General features: G+C 37.3%; 1 protein-coding gene across 2 annotated transcripts in view; it reads right to left on the bottom strand.

Moving 5' to 3' along the window:
* Positions 1 to 20,440, bottom strand: part of DNAJC1 (DnaJ heat shock protein family (Hsp40) member C1) — a 107,648-nt gene that overhangs the window by 22,504 nt on the left and 64,704 nt on the right. Inside the window, exon 8 of one of the 2 annotated variants that reach the window (XM_064704137.1) lies at positions 18,820 to 18,983. In XM_064704137.1, the coding sequence (XP_064560207.1) occupies positions 18,820 to 18,983 (164 nt within the window). Of the gene's footprint in view, positions 1 to 18,819; positions 18,987 to 20,440 lie in introns of both variants that reach the window. The other variant, XM_064704136.1, reaches the window with a different exon arrangement.

Below are 20,440 nucleotides of genomic sequence, written 5' to 3'. Positions count from 1 at the left end.
TTGTTAGTTTTCTCTAAAGAGTTGTTGAAAGTACAGGCCTGTAAAGGTCCCTGAATTCCACTGACAACTTAATAAATACACAGAATGACACATTTGCCATTTCAGTCCCTAGGCATCCACGAATATAAACAGTTACTTGAATTATTTAATCCTTAAATTTTCTTTAAACTCTGTACTGCACATCCTCTGGTCCCAGTAACTTAAATAATTTAATCTTAAACAATATATTACAGAGGTTTAAAAGAACATTAATTTTAGAATTTTTCAAAGCAACTACATGTAAACATGAAGATATAAGTAACTGTCTTCTCTTATAAAGTTGTCAAAATAATAACCTAATCATAACCATTTTTAGTTTATACTATTCCTCAAACAGGACTGCCTTTGGCATTAAAAGCATTAAAATATTAAACAATATATATAAGTAGACAACATCTCTTAGAGAAGAGCGAGAACCTAAGAACAGAAGCATGAAGTTTTATCTGCCACAGTCTCAGGTGTTCTACCACATGCAGATACAAATGTTTTAGGACAGAGATTCTTTCCTTCCTCATAGCTGTTCCCAACATGGATTAGCGATTTCCTAAGCATAAAGTTGAATCCATTTTGCTTACAAAGCCAATGATGAAGTTGTCCACTCTAAACCGACATCATAAGCTGGCTTTCTATACATTCAGTTTCTCACTTCTTACCATACCCTACTGCCTTTTCATTTCTCTGTCCCATATATTTCTGCTGTGCTCTACAGCTTCAACATAATATAGGAGGGAGAAGGAAAAAAACCCTCACATTAAAAAATAAAACCCACTAAAATCCCCACTACGAGGAAGCCATTTACTTTCTAAACCTACAGCTGAAGGGAGTCCATAGGAAAAGACAGTACTCCTAGGAGAGATATTTTTTAGACCTTGCCTGTTTGAGAATGAGGATTTCACAGACATTTCGATCAGTAGTGCCCTGAATAACTGTTACCCCTTGCAATTCATTGCACTAGAGATAATTTCCAGCACTGAACAGATCCTTGCAGATTTCTATGAAACTCCCCTAGTGACACTTTGCAATAACAAAAATGTATGTTTCCTGTTCTTGACAAGCATTACTCTAAAGATTTTCCTTTCCATCTTAACATTACTTTGTAACTATAAGAAGTCTTGCTGACAGAACCTGTCAAAACCTTTATAAAATCCAAGTGCATTGTAAAGCTCTAATAGTAAGGCATAACTTTTCTTTAAAATCACACTGACTTCTTACTATTATTTTTAAATTGGCACTCCTAATAGTACAATTTGTTTCATAACTTCAAAAAATTACGCAGTATGGAATTCATGCTAACCAGTCTGTACTTTCCAGAATCCTCAAGCAAGTTTAAAAATTGGTATCCTATTTCTAGCTTTCATTTCAAGGATAATTTAAGTAATTGCTAAAATATTAACAGCAGTATTAAATGGATTTGATATTAGAGTTATTTTCAGGTCAACGAATGGTGAAGACCATTGTTCCAAGCAATTTGTTATTTATCATCCTCAGATGAACACTCCAATCTAAAACATTACCTTCTCACTTGTCTTCAATACATAATGTCAAAAGTCTCTAAAACTTCCTTGGAGTAAACATGGGCTAAAAGGACTTTTGGCCCTAGCATCTTCTAGAAACTACTTTATATTTTGATCATCCAATATTTCATCTAAGTCCTTGATAGTGTTCCTTTCTCTGTTTCTTGGGAAAACAAAAAGTTGTAATTTTTTGTTATTGGGTTTACCTTATTCTGGATTCACATAAGCCTTTCCCTTTTTCAAGTTCCTCACCACGCTGACCCCCAAAGCAGCTATCTTCACTTTTTAGTCTGAGACAAGAATAACTTAATTCCAGTAAAATGTTTGTATTTGTGATTCCTCCTCTGGCTACCATATTAATTACTCATAATTCTGACAATGTTAACCCATCCTAACTGCACGTCAACAGATGATCTGTAAGCACTGAAGCAAGCAAAACAAAAAAACCAATCCCCTCCATCCAAAATAAAATAAAACCAAAATTCAACTCTGAGAGTTTGAGCATATTACAAACCAAAATGCAAATATGTCCATAAACACATAATGCTAATACAACAAATCCCATATATCTTTGGGAAAACAAAACCAGTTGCCATCTATTCAGAAACAACAACTAAAGTATTTATTCACAAGTACACTTCACAGCTAATGCAGGTCAAAAAGTAATTCCTAGTCAGCTCTCATTCCTGAGAATTGCCTCTCTCTCTCTCTATATATATATATATCCACATGTATCTTACTTAACCTCAGCAGGAAGCTGTAATGAATAAGAGATTCTCCCACCACCACCTTCAGCAGTATTATTTGGTGCTGCCAGGATATTCCCAGATTTGGAATAAGCCATACCTTAAGACTGAAGAATTTGTTTTCAAAAAGACAGACAAATTGAAGGGAGGAGGATTAAATTTTTTAAATTTATGACTATATTCAGAAAGTTGCAGACACTTGAAAACCAGTATTAATCCAGCATCTTACAAAAAGGTAGCAAGCAGACTTGAAAAAGAAGCACAAGATGTGCTGTACACTCAGATGATGAGTGCTATAATTCTACATTCATTCCAACATCTTTGGCTTTCTCTTCTAGTCACTGGCCTTTCTCTGTCTTCCTCCCAGACCAAGCAAAGCTTTAATAACAAGTATTTTCTCCCTTAAAGGTCCTTCTCCAAGTGTCAGTAGACACCATTTCCAATCTTTCAGTAATTCCTAGATTTTCTTTGTATCTATTTTACACCTTTTTTTAATGTAAATCTCTAAATGACAAAGAACCATTAAGAGCTGATTTTCCTTCCCTTTTCCCACTCATTATTTATTCTTACTTCAAGAATTCAGAGCCAAGAGGAGTTTTTAATACTGACTTTAAAAATGTTCCAGTTCTTCATCAATAATCTGTAGAGGAAGGCACAGCTAAGCAGTAATTCTTAGGTTTAGCAGAACAAGAACACCTCAAAAGCTACTTCATATTACTTTAATAAAAATATTTTCTTGTCAATAGAGCTGAAAGTGCTCAAAAACAACGACTTGTTAATGCCTAGTCATTGATATGAAGTAATCTGGTTAAAGCTACATCCTGGAAAAACAAGAAGTAAAATAATGAAAACACTTTGTATTTCATTGCAAAAATCTTTAGAAATATGACAGAAAAATTGAGACCTCTTTATCAGCTGACTGTGGACAGAATTTTGATAGCTGAGGCAGCACCTCTGAGCGGAGGTGAGGGGCTGCCCTGTGTCGGGCACTGCCGGACACAGCTGAGCCCATGAGCGAGGCTGGTGGCACCTCTGGTGGCACCACATTCAGGAATGGGCAAAGTGCTGCCCAGCAGAGCGAGGGGAAGGGTGAGGAACAGCCCTGCAGGCACCAAGGTCAGAGGAGAGCAGAGAGCCCCTGGCAGCCTGTGGAATACACCATGCTGCTGCCTGTGGAGGACCCACACTGGAGCAGGAAAACATGGGAGAAGGAAGGAGTGACAGAGAGGAACTGCTACAGACTGACCTAATACTCCCTATCCCAACCCTCTGGGCCCCTGGGAGCAGGGAGGAGGGAGAAAAATTGGGAAAGGAGTGAAGTTGAGACTTTGACTTCAAGGGGAGTGGGAGAAAGGTGTTCTAGATTTTGTCTTGATTTCTCACAATCCAACTCTGGTAATAAATTGAATTCTTCCCAAGTCAAGTCTATTTTGTCCGTGGCACCAATGGATTACTTGATCTCCATACCTTTACCTCAACCCATGAGCTTTTTCATCTTATTTTCTCAGTCAGCTGTGTTGAGAATAAGGAGTAAGAGTGGCTGGGTAAGGACCTGGCAGCAGCCTCAGAACACCCACTAAAGAATTATGAAGTACCAAAATAAATGGTTTGTATCTGGGAGAAGTTCTGGGGAAGAAGGTTTTGGTGATATCCCCTGAAAACTACAGGAGATTACCAGCATCTACAATTGCTGCTGTTGGTTGCAACAGAACAAACATCAGATTTTAAAGTAAAACTCTCCTAGCAATAAAACTACCTCTGTAAGAAATAAATATTAAAAAAATTATTACTTATTGATACAGTCTAACAAATTGGTTGAATTTCCTATACCAACTAATGATATTTTTAATAAAAAGTTACTTCCTCAGTGATTTAGGTGCTTTTGAAAAAAATTATCTACAATTTTCTCTTTTTTTTCTCTTTTTTTTTTTACTTACTACCTTATAAAAAAGGAAAATCTTCCATGGATGCCTATATCCTAAAAATGTTATTGTCACCCCTTTTAAGTGGCAGAACATACTAGTTGCCTTCACTTCAATGCTGAAGCCCTTCCATGATCACAAAGGTTCAAAGAAATTACAGATAAAAATTACAATTCTATAAAACGCAGATAAAATGAGCACATATGAAAAGGACACACAACCAAAAAAGAAGTTGCTAGACTATAAATGTCTTAATTTAAAGTTAGAGAACAATTACTCCCTACACAGTCCTCAAATAGAAGCCTAAATTAACTAATGAACTTTCTACCCCTGGTCTTCTTTAACTAGAGCTGTTTGGAAGAAACACTTCTATTTCAGTTTTACTTGATCAGGAAGATACAAGACATCACTTATATCTGATGAATACTCTGAATTCTCTGAATACTCCTCTGAATACTCTGAATACTCTGAATTTCTCTCTGAATACTTTCTTACAGTCAATTAAAACTGGCATCACCCTGGAAGTGTTTGAGACTAGGAATAAAGTCCATGAGTAAATACACACCACTTAATACAGTACAGAACTGCAAAGCAGCTGAGGTTGGAAGGCACCTCTGGAGGTCATCTGGTCCAACACTTGGCTCAAGCAGGTGCACTAGAGCCAGCTGCAATGGATCATGACCAGAGAGTTTTTTAATATCTGTCTCCAAGGAGGGAGACTCCACAACCTCTCTGGGCTACCTGTGCCAGTGGTCTGCCACTCTCGCAATAAGAGAGCATTCCTGATGTTCAGAAAGACACTCACATTTGCAACCACTCTTGTATCCTGAGCCACAAAGCCCTTAGAACAGCTGAATTTGGGTGAAGGTGCAAGTTATTTATCAATTAGAAAATTGTTAAGAAAAAGAAAATATTTTTCGAAGTTATACTTCTTAAAATTCAACACAGTTTTCTTACATTGTACTATTTCTCCTTTCTTAATCAGATCCACCAGTCACGATGACACTGCTGTTTGAAGACACTAAGTTATGAGGTTGGGACTGGAACTGAAAGACTGTTCTGGTTCTGGCCAGAACAGGGTTAATTTTTGCAGTAGCCAGAAGGAAGCACAGCTAGGACCCAGAGGTTGTTCTGCACCATCTCCTGTCATCTTCTAGGGAAGGGCTCCCTTATGGGTGCCAGGGACAGAGGTCAGGTATTGCCAGGGGGTTTCTGTGGGAGTTGAGCAATGACATGAGAATCTTCACCTTTTCCTGTAAACTGTCATCACTAATGTTGCTATTCTTTCTTATCTCATTGCTGTTTCCAGTAAATTGCTCCTATCTCAACCCATGATCTTTATTTTTTGTGCCTCCAATTCTCCTCTGCAGCCCATCACAGGGAGAGGGGGAGTGATCAAGTGGCAGCACATGGTTTGGAGTGTATCAGAAGTTGGAAAAAGGATTCCAAACACACAACACTGTTCTGTGATATCCTCACCAGCAACAGTCTCTTTAAATGACACTAAGAGCCCTTGGTGGTGAAGCTGCTGTGTCCTCGCCACAGCATCTAATTGGGGCACAGTTCATGACAATACCTGGACTTGTGTAACAGAAAGAAATACAACTACATGGCTTCAGGTCCATCTCAGTCCTAAGATACAATTTTTCATGAAACAGGATTGAACACCAGAAGAAATGATACTCTAAAATTCTGGTTCTTTGCAAAGACCAGCATATTTTAAGAACTTTATGAATCTGGTAATATAATTGGGATGACATCAAATGAAGTGCATGATACTTTCAATTTATACATAAGCTGGAAACGCCTCTACTGCAAGTGATATAGAACCAGGTTTACTGGTAGAAGGGTCAGTATAAACTTCCACTGTTACTCAGAGATCAAAACCACAGAAGACACTACCAAATGGATGAAAAAGGGTCCTTCCAGAGACACAGAATCTCATTTGAGAAAATATAACATCTTTTTAGGCCAGGTTTTGTTTTACTTAATCAGAATTTTCTGATTATGTACACATTCCTACAGCCAGTAACCTGAACAGAACAGAGTAACACATCACAGAAGAGGGACATGAGCACTTGGCTGAATATTTACCAGAAGTTGATTCTGGACATTAGAAAATGCTTCAATGTGATTTTCAGCACGCTAAAAGGACTTGGAAGGTTCAGAGGGGAAAAAGAAAATTCTGATGAGGACTTTGTTCCATAGCAAGTTCTCTCTGGCATTAACATAAAAATGTGTTAACTAGCTGTTCACAGTGCATCAACTCATAAATAGTTTTTCTTTTAAAAGAAGGAGCTAAAGCCAGAGAAATAAAGCATCTGTCTCTAGCAATGCACACCTGAAAAAGGCCACTGCTCTACAATGCAATTTTTCACACTTCAGGTTCTACCAGGCTTTGGGTTTTGACTTAACACAAAGCTTCCTCTACCCTATAGCTGTTAACATGACCAAGTACTTGCATGGATGTTTCAAATGCCCATCTATACCACCATAAAGCAATCTGAGTATTCCTTCTATTAAATAGATAGTTTTTAAAAACATTAAAATTAATTTGAATTCCAACATATTTATATGGCTTTTGAAATTAAATTGTTCCATCATATTTACACAACGCCCAGGTAATTCTGTCTTTTTCTTTTTGTCATTACAGCAACCATGAGGGGGAAAAGGTTACTTCTTTCCACATTCTCAAAACCAAATCTACTTTTGCATCATGCAAGCCAGAGGAAAAATGTCACAATTAAATGGTTCATAAGTACAACACTAAAATTACTATTTAAGTCAATGTAATTGAACAGAAATTAAAATGTAGTTTTTAATTGCATATTACAACTTAAATGGTAGCACTTAGCAGAAAGTGTTAACTCATTTATTTTTTAATTGTTAGCTGCTTCAAGGCAATTGTTTTAATGCAGAAAAAAGTGAGAAGCTCTTCAGTAAATTTGATTGTAGGACACTCAGGCATGTAGATCAAATAAAATATAGGTTGAATAGGTAATTAGGTTTGGCCTGTGATACATTAATGTGGAGACAAATTCCAAAAGAAAGGGAATGAATGTTTTTCATTTCATTTCTCTCAAACACCACTCTATTTGAATTCTTAAATGCAGTTTGAAAAGTATTTCCATTTGATAGAAAACATGAAATTGAAAATCTTCTATAGTACATAGGTCAATGAATTCTTCAGGAGAATTTTGTAAATTTCATAAACTTCAATAAGTGCATAGGGTAATAAGTCTCAACAGATCACATGTGGCAACTTATTTCATAATTACTTGACACATCAAAAGTCTTTAGCCATGCTAAATTCACTGGAGAAGACAAGCCCAAGGGCATGCATATACATTAAAGCATATGATTAGTCCTTACTAATAAGGACTGTTTTTCCTTGCAAGGTTATTATCTGATTCACAAAAGTGTCAAATATCTTACAGCATCAGGCTGTATACTCTTACTTTATCAACTTCAGTGCAACATGGCATGTCGTGGGTATTCTGAAAATATTACCATATGGTAATTAAACACCATTCCATACACTAAACTGTCCTGGGATGGTGTCATAATGAACAAGATGCTATTACACAGCTAATCCTGCTGACTGCTCTGCAGGGCTGTCCTCCTTTCCTTCTTCTATCCTTCGTCCAGCTTTTCTGTCAGGCTTCCTGGCACAATTTATCATAAGATAAAGATCTTACTTCAATAACATTTGGATTTGTTTGTTTTCTGGCTTTTTTTACGTTGCTCTGTTGCTGGCAACATATTTCTCCTACCTTCATTCATTTTAAATAGCTTATCCAAAACCAGGGGGTTTTTGTGTCCCTTGACTTCCTTCAAATATCGTTTTAACTGTCTCCCTCTGAAGTATACTACCACAGATAATGTCTAAATAATGTTCTTTCTTTCACATAAAATGCAACTAAATTCTTTTACTAGCAGTGCTATCTTGCTCTAGTGCCCTAAACCAGCCTGAATATTCTAATCTCTTAATTTTTAACTTAAATGCAAGAGGTACTTCCACCCCCAAAGTGCATAGACATACTGTGGAATCCAGTACTATATAAGTATGACTCAAGTCTATTGGTATGCTAAAACCCAAAGGACAAATTCAGCACCCTTCTACAAAGGGACAAGATATCCCAAGATCTTTGATAACAACCTCAAGCAGAGCACTTCCAAAAACCTCCCAAAATTCAAAATTGTTAATTGTCATGAAATACATGTAATTGAGAATAAGGGAAACACTAGTAAAACTAGTTAAAACATGTAAACAGTGAACCTGCCTGTCAAATTCTCAAATATAACCACAAAGTTTGGGCTAATTAAAAATCAAAGGTGGCCTTTTTTTCATATGGATAGATTTTCCTTCCCATAATTTGTGGCCACTTGAAAATGTACCATTAACGTCTGTCTCATTCTTCCTGCACTCACTTTCCCATTACCAGGCAAGTTTTCCAACCAAGGACAATAAAAAAAGATCCAAGGCAGTGATATGTTGCAGGTACTGGTATATATCCAGTCATTGAGACCAGCATCATTAAAAAAACCTCAAACACACTCATACACTAGAAGTTACAAACTTAGATCCTCTGCTGATATATTTTCTTTCTAAACCTATTCCAAATCACATTTCCAATGTAAATTACAAATATCACTGAGTAAACAGTAAAAATGGAAGTATTATGTTTTCCACATTCTTGTTTGTATGTTTCTTAAAAAAACCCAAACCCAGGCACACAGTTAACTTTATGCTTAAAAAGAAGACCACTAAGAGAACTTTGGATGGTCAGACTGCTGATGTTCCCTAAAGAGGTTTGTGTAAAAAAATTTGATGCTATACAACACATCAGGTAAATGCACATTGTAAATGCATGCTTACTTTGGGAAAGTCTGGGGACTGCAAAAAACCACAAGCTTTCCATAGTACTCAACTGCAAATGATGCAAGAACATCCCCTCCTTCACAATCTGCATCTCAAGTCACTGTATGAAAAAAATCTGCATTTTGGAAATGACAGAAAATGCCATCAACATAATAACCTAACCTCACTACAGTGTACCACTTCTCATACTGTGCCAAGTTTAAGAGTGCTCTCCTCTTTCACAGGTTTGGGTAAGTAATATATTATCCAGTAGCATTTTAGAAGAATGGTTATGAACACAGCTCCCATTCCTTTAAATGGAATGCAATTGCATGCTCAAGTGTGCCGAACTGAGAGTCTGAAGACTAAAGGTGATCTTTTCAAGACTGCATCCTGCCTGACAAAACCCATACAGAAAATGGCTAATTAACTGGATTGAGATTCTCTGAAAATTCTGAAGTGACAAAAAGCTTATGTCAGAAGCATTAAATTGCTCCTTGGCAAGGCAGGATTACATATTTATCTTTACAACAACAACAAAAGCCAAATCTCTCCCACTGTTCAGTTTATTTTTAGTAATTGGAGTTTACCATAGATTATAGTTTCTAGGTAATTTCTATAAATAAATTTGACCAAACCTCATTATAGTCATGGCCCCAGGAAGAAAAGGAAAGGAAAGCAGCAAGCCTATACACTGTGAAAAAAGGTAAGATGCTGAATCTAACCATATTTTAATTGGTTTGTCTGGAAAATATTATATAGAAACATCACTATGGATTTATTTGAAGCTAACTTCCTTCTCCAACTTAAAGATAGCTAAAATCATATGAAGAAAAGTAAGTAAGTATTTTGCAATAGGTTGCACTTTTCAAATTCATGTTAAAAAGCCAAAAAGAGCAGCAGCGAATTGAACTACAGAAGTCAGTGCTATAAACTGCAAATTCTTTCTGATCTCTAAGTTGTGGTTCCTGCGAAATCCCATTTCAGGGATATTTAACATCCTTGCCTCTCATTTGTTGCCAAAATTGTGAGGATACTGGGATTGTTGAATTGTTCTCTCCTTTCTCTTGGATGGGCAGGCAAATGGGGCAAGGTTACAGTGATTAACCAGCTTTCACATCTTTTTCCAGCTCCTACCCCTGATACGTGCAGTTACTCCTTTCTGCTTCTTTACTCTTCCTTTTGTAGTTGAGATAGGAGTGGCTTTGTTCTGGGAAGTAGTGAGGAACTCTACCTAGGAAACCAGGATGTCCAGCACCCCCTGACTCCAACTGGGCTAAATCAGAGCAATCCCATCAGATATTTTTCTACATCTCTCCCAGGCTGAGAGGAAAACAAAAAAGTATTCATTACAAAACCACCACACAATTGCTTGCAAATGTATGTAAAATGGACAATACCTTCAGGACAGAAGAGACACCAAGAAGGACTAAAGTCAGATCTTCAAGGATGGACTGGGCAAGATCAACTTCCAGTTTCTCCTCACAGGAATGGGGTTTCCTCTTCTGTCAATTACCATGTTTTTCTGTGATAGACAACTACCATATCAATCTCAGAAGTGCAACAGGATTCAAGACCCGAGGCAGATTAACAAGTCCAACCAGAGCTAAAAAAGTTAATGCCAAAAGCTATCCAGCCCTAACCTGACCCAGGCAGGTGCCTGAACTGAGATTATAGTACTGCCCAGTGCAGAAACAGAGTTGCATTTTAAAAACACTGTGTGTTTTTCCCCACAGGTTAATACTTAGCACAATTAACTGGAGCTCTTTGGTAGTTTTCAACTGTCAGACTCAAAAGCTGAGGACTACATACGGAAAGTACATGTGTGAAACTAGTCAGATTGAATTATGGCAGCAAGTCACATCAATCACTTCTTCTGGAACAGAGATTCAGTTGGAATACTACTGAAAGCTAAAATTTGACACCACAACATCTATAGCATGGTGTTGAAATCAGTGTATTACTCTTCTTGTCTGTATAAGACAAGAATCCATGCTACTATATTTAATTAGAAGGAAAGTTTTAAAAACTCAATCAAAATCAGGAAATATCAGGTAAATGTCAACTGTATGGCCTTAATTCAACACATATGCATGGCTGATTTATGTTTTAACTAGTGCATAAGTGTTTATATAACACATTGTTACTATCTTTAGGAAATGTCCTTAGGGAAATATATATTTTGGCTCTTTGTTTCCTTTGCAATCTAGACTTAATTTTGGTTGTGCTGTGAAACATACCACTTCCAAACCCCCTTCTTTTTCTGGCTGTCACATAAAAGAATTTCTCTATATAATTTAGATAAATTTGAATATTATCTTTAAATGTTCATAGCATGACTTTGTTGCTTGCAGTTCTAGCTAGCCTGAGCACAGTATTATTGAAAGCAGGATATTACTGAATTATGTATAGTCTAACAACACACCATTACTTTCTATACATACAAGAACAAATAAAGTAATAAAGTCTCCTGTGCTTTGTTAACCTAACCTAACTAAAGGTCAAAGAGAGAAAGGCAAAAAAAGAAAATACATAAATTACACATACTTATACAGCAGCTATTCAGTTTGTGTTTATTCATAGTCTTTACATATTCATGACCTATTTCAGGCAAAACTCTGTAACTCTGGGTTTAATGCTTACTACTTGTGGCATTTGTCTCAGTCATAAAAAATATCTTCTCTGAATCCAATGCTAGGATAAATTAATTACTTCATTATGTATTTACATATATCATTTGTTCTTTGATGTATATTTGCCATAACATTGACACCACCAACTTGAGTTGCTAGTTAAAGAATATATCATCCTATCATTTTATTCTTCCTTAAGAAAATCTGAGGACTAAAAAGCTTTGCATGTTTAATACTGCAGATTAAATTAGACTCCTGACCCTAATGATTTGATATTCACAGCTCAAAAGCAGACAAGCCTTATTCCAGATTTAAATATATGGGTCATCCTCTCCAAGGAAAACTCAATAATTAAAAATGATTTTTTTTTAGAATCACACTTATTCTCTCCTTAAAGCTATTCAAGTCCAAAGTGAAGTACTTAGAGGCTTAAATACTCAAGATAGAAGCCTGAAAAGAAGGTTATTGTCCCATTTAAGGAAAGATGACTCAAGGAGTACATAAAAGTAAATAAATTTATTGTTTCTAAACAAAAGAAAAACTACACTAACTGCATAGAAATATGCTAAATACATTAATTTCCTAGAAACAGACTGCTCTGGTTCAACAGTCACATAAAGGAACAAACAAATTACCCAGAAAAACTAACAAAAACTTGGCTGGCAAATATAATGTTTGAAAAATTGAAAAAATCTTTCTGGTTGTTTTCTTCTGTTCATTAGGCTGACTGAGTTGGTGGCTAGCAAAGACGAAAAGAAAGAGGAATAGAATCACTAATATGTAATTACATAAACATTTTAGAATAACCAAGGTGTCAAGCTATTTTATTGGTATATCCTGTTCTCTATATCACCAACATGAAGTGTAACAAAAGGATGCCTTCTCCACACTCTCCCTGGGAAGGCCATGGAGCAGATCCACTTGAGTACCATCATGTGTATGTGCAGGACAGCCAGGGGATCAGGCCCAGGCAGCACAGGTTTGTGAAAGGCAGGTCCTGCTTGCCTGACCTCATCTCCTTTTCTGTGATAAGATGACCATTCAGTGGATGGGTGAAAGGCTGTGGATGTGCCTACCTGGACTTCAGGAGAGCCTTTGCCACCATTGCCCACAGCACCTCCTGCAGGAACTGCTGCTCAGGGCTGGCTGGGGCTCTGTTGGATGGGTGGGAAGCTGTTGGCATGGCCGGGCCCAGAGGCTGCTGCTGAATGGAACTGCAGCCAGCAGTGCTGCCCAGGGCTCAGTGCTGGCACAGCTCTGTTCAATGGCTCTATCAATGATCCACGTGAGGGGATCCAGGGCACCCTCAGGCCCTGCAGACACACTGAGCTGGCTGGGAGTGTTGAGCTGCTGGAGGGCAGCAAGGCTCTGCAGGGGGATCTGCACAGGCTGCACTGCTGGGGAGAGCCCAGAGCTCTGAGGCCCAACAAGGCCAAGGGCCTGGGCCTGCTCCTGCCCCTGGCTCACAACAACCCCTGCAGCTCCAGCCTGGGCAGAGTGGCTGCAAAGATGCCTGGAGGGAAAGGTGCTGGGGGTGCTGCTCAACAGCAGCTGAACATGAGCCACAGAGTGCCCAGGTGGCCACGAGGCCAATGGCATCCTGGCCTGGCTCAGCAATGGAGTGGCAGCAGGGCCAGGGCAGAGATCATCCCCCTGATCATCCTCACTCAGCACCCGTGAGGCCACCTTGAATTCTGGGTTCAATTCTGTTCCCCTCAATTCCAAAATGACATTGAGGTACTGGAGAGAGTCCAGAGAAGGGCAATGGAGCTGGGGAAGGGTCTGGAGCACAAGTCAGCTCAGGCTGAGTCTGCAATATTTACAGTGACACTAAGCATAAAAAACCCCAGGAAAGTCTGAACTCTTAACACTTTCAGTAACACTCTAATGCAGATTTCATTTTTTTTTAAATGAAGCACTTTTTCAGTAACACTACATTTTTAAGAGTTTGGTAATAGAATACTGAGATTTTCACCTCAGGGTTACTAAATTCAATATGGCTCAGATCAATAGCAACTCAAAGTCATCACCATTTGATGAGAATTTGGAGCTCAGGTTAAAATGTACTATGAAATCAGACTACTCCAGTGAATAGCTTCATAACTGACACTAACATGTATGGTTGCTGGCAGTCTCAATACAGAGGCTTCAATTCACTGGGAACACAGAGAGATTTACTTTCTGGACCTACAGCAATCCTTCTGAGGCAGGATTAAGGCCCAGTAGCTCACACTCTGAGGAATTTCAGACTGTTAGTTGCTTATTTGTACCTGTCCCAAGAATAAAAGAACATTGGAACCCAGACACTTCTCAAGTAGCATATTTGCTTCATTGCTTAGAAAAAGAAAATAAATTATTTCAAAACTAGATGACCTCAGGCTGCACACCAGAACAGAATAACCCTTCCCCTCAAAGACCAATTTATTAAAACATCTGGTTTACACAGCACCTTAATCCTGCTAAGATACAACTGCTTGCTTAAGAAATTAACATTTTTTAAAAGCCTGGAAACTGTATTCAGGTAATCTGTCATATGACATCTGATTAGAACAAGAACCACATTATTTGCTACTAATGAAAAAGCATACTCAAATTTCAAAGCAGCACAGATGTGGGAAGATCCAAGGCAGAAGAGAGCAGGTGGCAGGCTAGCTGGCAATTACAAAATGTACAAGGTTATAAAATGACTAAGACTTAATTGTCAAATCTATACGTTTTAAGCTAACAAAATATTAATTTAGTATTTGTATAGAATTTTGCCTTTTAATGTTAGAAAGCAGAGCGATCTCTTCTGTACATTTACAGTTATATCACTGTTCCACAGCCAGCTCTCAAATAAAACCTTCATGATTAAAAAGCTCACTCAGTTATCAATACCCTATATCTGAAACACAGTGCTTTGATGGCCCAGGCTCAGAAAAACAAAGGTACAAAATGCATTTTAACCAGAAAGGAGCTCAGCACCAGAATGATCAGAGTCTACAGTTCAATAATTAGGAAAAAAAGGTAACCACCATGTTTCCAGCATCTACAATAACCTGTGTAAAAACAATGCTTGTGTATAAAAGTATACTTATACAAAAGTATACTTAATAAAAGTATACTTACATATACTTTTATTTCACAATGTTCTAAATAATCTTAATTAAAAGGTTAACAGTATATCAAATGCAAGTGTTGTATGCTATGTGCACAAAAAGTTTTTACTACTCCTGCTTTGGTAAAATCAAGCCAGGTGCTCCTGCAGTATCAAAAACACCCAAATGCCAAGAAGTGCTGCAGATAACATGAAAAACAAACATAATGAGAAACATGATTTTCTATCCATACATCTGGTCCAGCTGGAAGGGATCAGGCACTGTCTTTCTCCACCTTTATCTCCTCTTTACAGAGCAAGCAAATATCAAAAGGTCAAAAGTATTCACCAGTCATTGAGACAGAACTTGGAACTCTATCTTCACAGATGAATGAGTGAAATAATGATATGAAATGGAGATTCCAGTGGAGACTATGAGGAATCTGTAAACCAAAAGGAATTATAATCCTGGTACCACTCAAGACAATGATAAATCTCCCAATGATTTCTTAAGGGCCAAGATTTTCATGCAACAACAATATTCTTCACATAAGCAATGAACTCTCATGAAAACAACATGTGTTACGAATCACATAAAATCAAATCAGAACAAAGTATGAGGGAAATCCCACTGAGAGAAATGATTCATCAACAGCATGATTCCAAAAACAGTGAAGACATAAATTCTTGCAGGAATATTTGCAGAAATGACTGAACAAGATCAGATGTAATGAAATATGTCCTCTAAGAAGTTCCTTTTCTTTCTTCCAGTTCCACATAATAGGTTCCTCAACAGGGAAGTAAAGGGTTAAGTGGTTACTAACTAGTCGCTTAATAACTTATTCAGGCTATAAAATAGTACATCTCAAAGTAGTCCATTCCCTCTAAATTTCCCTTAATTACTAATAAGCATATATAGACCAAATTTTCCAGTCACCTTTTAGTGAGGTACAGGGAAAAAAATCAGAAACTTTTGCTAAGTGAACTAAGATCTCAACAACCTGTCAGATCTTGCAGATCGCCTTCTCAGAAACAGAGCACCAACATTCTGTTACAAAATAAAAAGAATCTTTGAAATAAACTTCACTTGTTTTGCTTTGAAGAGTTTTGTTGATCAGCATGAGAAGAGCTTTTAGCAATTCCTCCCAGGTTCTTAGTCATATGCAGTTTGCATGAATAGTATAGCCAGCACTATATGAATATGCCATTTAGTCCTAGGCAAGCATATGATTTTCCATATAGCAAAAAAAATCCTCTCTAGAGTCCCATTACTTCATTTCCATGCTCTCAAATACAACTGAGTCAGCTCACACTATTTCCAACAGATCAAGTTCAAGAACAGGATAGATGGAAAGGTTTCATAAATGATATAGGTAACATGCTCTTGGTATGTGCCTCCACCTACATGTGTTCCCAAATCTGAATGTAAGCATCCTGGCTGCAAAGCAAATTGAGTATTTCTTTCTCTCTGAATTTATGAAAGGTAGTAGATCATAGTAAATTATTATAATTTTACCTAAAACAAAAATAGAATGGACTGGAAAAGCATTGTATCCCATTATTCCCACACAGTCCCCCTTTTCTGTGATCTAAAATTCCAACTATTTAACCTTCCCTCATAAATATGATTTTCCTAATTTATTTTTACTGTTGACCTAGTCTTTCTGTTAAGTATTCTTTTTTTTTTAAAGTATAATTAAAACCATACAAAAAAGTTACTAAAGATGGATGGATCACTGCCACACAGAAATACAGAAAAATTACCTCTCTGTTCTGCAATACTGATATTGTCTGACTACCTCCCAATAGTTTGCCTTCTTTTATTATTTCATTTAATTTTCATTTCTAACTAAAAAGTAACAACATGGCAAGATTAGCTCCTTATGGACATAAGCTCAGTGCATTCTGAAATTTGGGCAGAAGAATAACTTTACAATGCTATAAGCATGTCTTCCTCCAGCTATGTAACCTTATGGGAAAAAAAAAGGGAAAACATTTCTCTTTCTCCTTCCCTTGGCAGATAATTTTACAATGCCTAATAAGGAAACTGCTCTTCTCTATAGCCTATTCTTTATTTACTTCAATACTTAAATCCTATGGAAGCAGTAACCGAAAAGAATAAATCACAAGGAAAGAATAAATTACCTAAGAACTGAACATAACCTAATCTTTCTGTCAAATTAGGCACTTTGCACAGTACAGCATTTCCAAAACACTACTTCATGGATTGCAGGCACCTCTACAGTACAAATATCAACAGTGCAGAGCAGCTGATGAGCAATATTCAATTACTGCAATTGTCTACATTGGGGATGCCAATAGCAGGGAAAGCAACTCCACTTCTTCCTCCTGGAAGGATGACAAAGTAATGTACTACTTTATCAAGCTCCTTTGATGTTTTCTGGTACACAGTCCACATCCCTGAGCTACCACAGAAGACAAGAGAAAGAAGAAGCTAACAGGCTTCCTTATGAGTGAAGAATGACACAAGAAAAGGTCTGATAGCAAAATGATTTATGACAGAGTAACTTTTCCCTAAAGCAAGCAGAACTGAGAGGGGGACGTTACAGACCACTTGGTCTCACGTCCGTGCTAGAGGCAGAAAAGGGATGCTGACCCAGTTCACATCCATGATGTGATGAACAATATGTATTTCTGAAATGGAAAATGTGTCAAATGACAGTTAGGAACAATTCACTTGTGGTACAATCATTTTCCCAGTGAGCTTATTACAAATCATATGACACAGCCCTTCTCCTATTAGATACAAATGGCTCCTATAGGCTTCTGGAGCCAGTGACATATATTCTCCATTTCTTTTTGCAGTTTATAAATCTGTTTTCCTCCACAACTGTATTAAATGTTGATGTTGCATCGTGATAACATATTAGCTGTCAAGCAAAGGAAGCAGAATCATAGTTTGTTCAGGTGAAACATTTTACCCAGACAGCATACCTACAAACTGCCTGGTTGTCCCTAAAAGGTTAACTCCTTTTGTAACAGAATGCTTAGAAAAAGACACTAATTTATCAAAGCAATGAGATGCAATACTGAACATCCAGATGAAAGTGTAGAAAAGCAAGTTGGTTTTGTTGAAAACATCTGGAAGGACCTACAACCAGCTCTCCTAGCAGTGTCTCTGAAGACACAACTTCTATATATTTTGTGAGGAGGTATAAATTTATAGATGGAATAGGCCCAGTCTTCTTCAATTTCTGCATTTTCATGGAAATTCAAAGACAGACTCAATTTCTGTCAGAGGAGAAGATGAGTTTGGGGATGTAGATGATCAAGCATGTAAGCAACCCAACTTTGCTTCAAACACACCCTCCTCACCTGTTTTCCAAGGAAGGCAGACTTTCAAGACAGCAGACTAATTTACAACGGTTATTCTCAGTTCCAACGTGAAGATTATACATTTTCAAGCTAGTATGATTCACTAAAATTTACCAGAACACAATTATTCTAACTGCCACTAAGAACTCGTATCTCTGAGTAGAAAGAACCTTAACAATAGGCCTAAATTGAATTGTTAGAACTGTTCCATGCATCAGATAAAATACACAAAGTATGTAATCAGTTCTACAATCAAAAGACAATACAATTGCATATTACAAAGAGAAGGTTTCCTCTTTTTCCTTTTAACAGCGAAAAATCTATTCTTGCAAGCAAAATGTTATTAACTGCAATTAAGAGAAAGAACCAAGCCTCATACAACTTGACAGCATTATGTTCTACTAATTTCCAGTGAACAAGAATAGTATTTATATTAGAAACCATAGAGAGCTTTCATATGGCTTAATCATCGACATCTTATTATAACAACATTTCCAGTATCATTACACAAATTACACTCAACATTAATATAATTTTTTCTGTTATATCTCTGTCAGACAATTAATACCTCTCTACACTTTAATGCTATATGAATATTGAGGTGGTATACACACAATATTCTGTTTTCCTGAGAGGCAAGCAAATGAATCAACATTTAAAATATATAACAACATGAAAGATTTTGAACCTACCTTCTTTTTCTGGGTTCTGTTCCTGCCTCCCAACCAATCATCCATCTGTTCCTCAATCTCTTCGATTGAAGCTCCATGATCATACGATGGTATATACCCACTTGATTCCAGGGCTGTGTATACAGGGAATTCCAATTTTGGTTTCTTGACTTTAGGCTTCTTTTCTTCTATACAAAAGTAAAAAATAAGAAAAAGTAATGCTACTAGTACTGCAGGCATGCATAATTCAGAAGCAGGTTTAGCTCCCCATTTCTTAATCCTATCTTAAAATTTCCACTGAGGAAGTGCCTTCAATTTCTTTGTTAAAAAGAGAATCACAGTTTTGCATAATAATTTTATTTTTATTAGAAGTAAATGGCAATGCACCCACTTAGTTCCTCTTCCATCTGAACTATGCTGGAAAGGGCCAGATGAGTTAGCTCTCGTTACTGCTACACCACTTGGCAAAGAAGATTAGTACAGGCAAAAGCACAGGAGCTGTTAAAAGATTCTGAAGTCCAGCCAGCTTCAGAGAAATTGGCAGAGTTAGAAAGGTGAATTTTAGACAATTCTGTACTACTTTATGGTCAGCTATACTAAGTAGAAGCTTCTGAGTCAACAGATGGCTTCTCTATTCTCGGATTTCTCAAACCACAAATAGCTCTGTTCTAGCACTTACACATTTAAGAAGATTTAAATGTTGGACCTCATTTCTAACACTGATTATTACTGTTTTCTGCTCTCTCTGCCCTTCAAATGGTATTAAATGAGAGCAGCAAACTTATGGGAAAGAAAGGAAGGAAGGACCACAATAACCTTAACTCAGCACCTAAAAATGCCTCCACTATATAAAATGATCTCAAAAGCAAGATTTAAAATGGACAATTGACAGAACCTTAGGAAGAACAAGATGAGGAGCAGAAAGATGCTTGAACACTCAGAAAGCACCCAGAAACCTCAGGTGTGCCCAGTGGGACTAGTTTGTTTTTTTCCTCTTGTTTTCAAAATATGCTGTATTGACAGTGACTAAATGTTCCTCAACTGAAAGAGCTGATCTAATACTCCACTGCAACCAAGAAGGAAGTTCTACACTTGATTCCCCTTTTCACTCTCCACTGCATAACTTTGTGCTCCTCTCCCTCCTACTGTGTTTCTACAACCACCCAATCACTCAGCAAACTACTTCAATTTCCTAAGCAAGTAGAAAACTGCTCTTAATAATCATACAAATAGAAAAAGGTCCAAGTCATTTAAAGGTGGTGGGTAAGGAAAAGAAGAACCACACTTGTCTGATCAGCTTATCTGCCTTTTTAACCATGCCCTAATTCTTCAGAGGAGAAAAATCTGTTTTTCATGGAAAACTTGAAAACATTCCTAAAGAGGACAGAAGACTATTCCCTGCAGACTGCGAAGCAGAATTTCTTTTCCTAATAGTATATGAGCAGAAACAGCACAGTGAAAAGACTCCACAGATTTGACAAACCCTAGGAACTGAGTATTTAAGAAAGCAACAAAGGGATAGACAACTGTTCCAAGTCCAAAATAAACAGAAAAGTCATACAGATCTTGAAAGTTAACAGGATGATGAATGAGCTTTTAAACATTTCACTCTTCAGAGTTTCCCTGTACATTGTTCAGAGAC

The sequence above is a fragment of the Zonotrichia leucophrys genome, chromosome 2, assembly GCF_028769735.1.
Source record: "Zonotrichia leucophrys gambelii isolate GWCS_2022_RI chromosome 2, RI_Zleu_2.0, whole genome shotgun sequence".
In the NCBI taxonomy this organism is placed as follows: Eukaryota; Metazoa; Chordata; class Aves; order Passeriformes; family Passerellidae; genus Zonotrichia; species Zonotrichia leucophrys.
The sequence above is the reverse complement of the archived record's forward strand: the minus strand, read 5'-3'. Positions and strand labels throughout refer to the sequence as shown.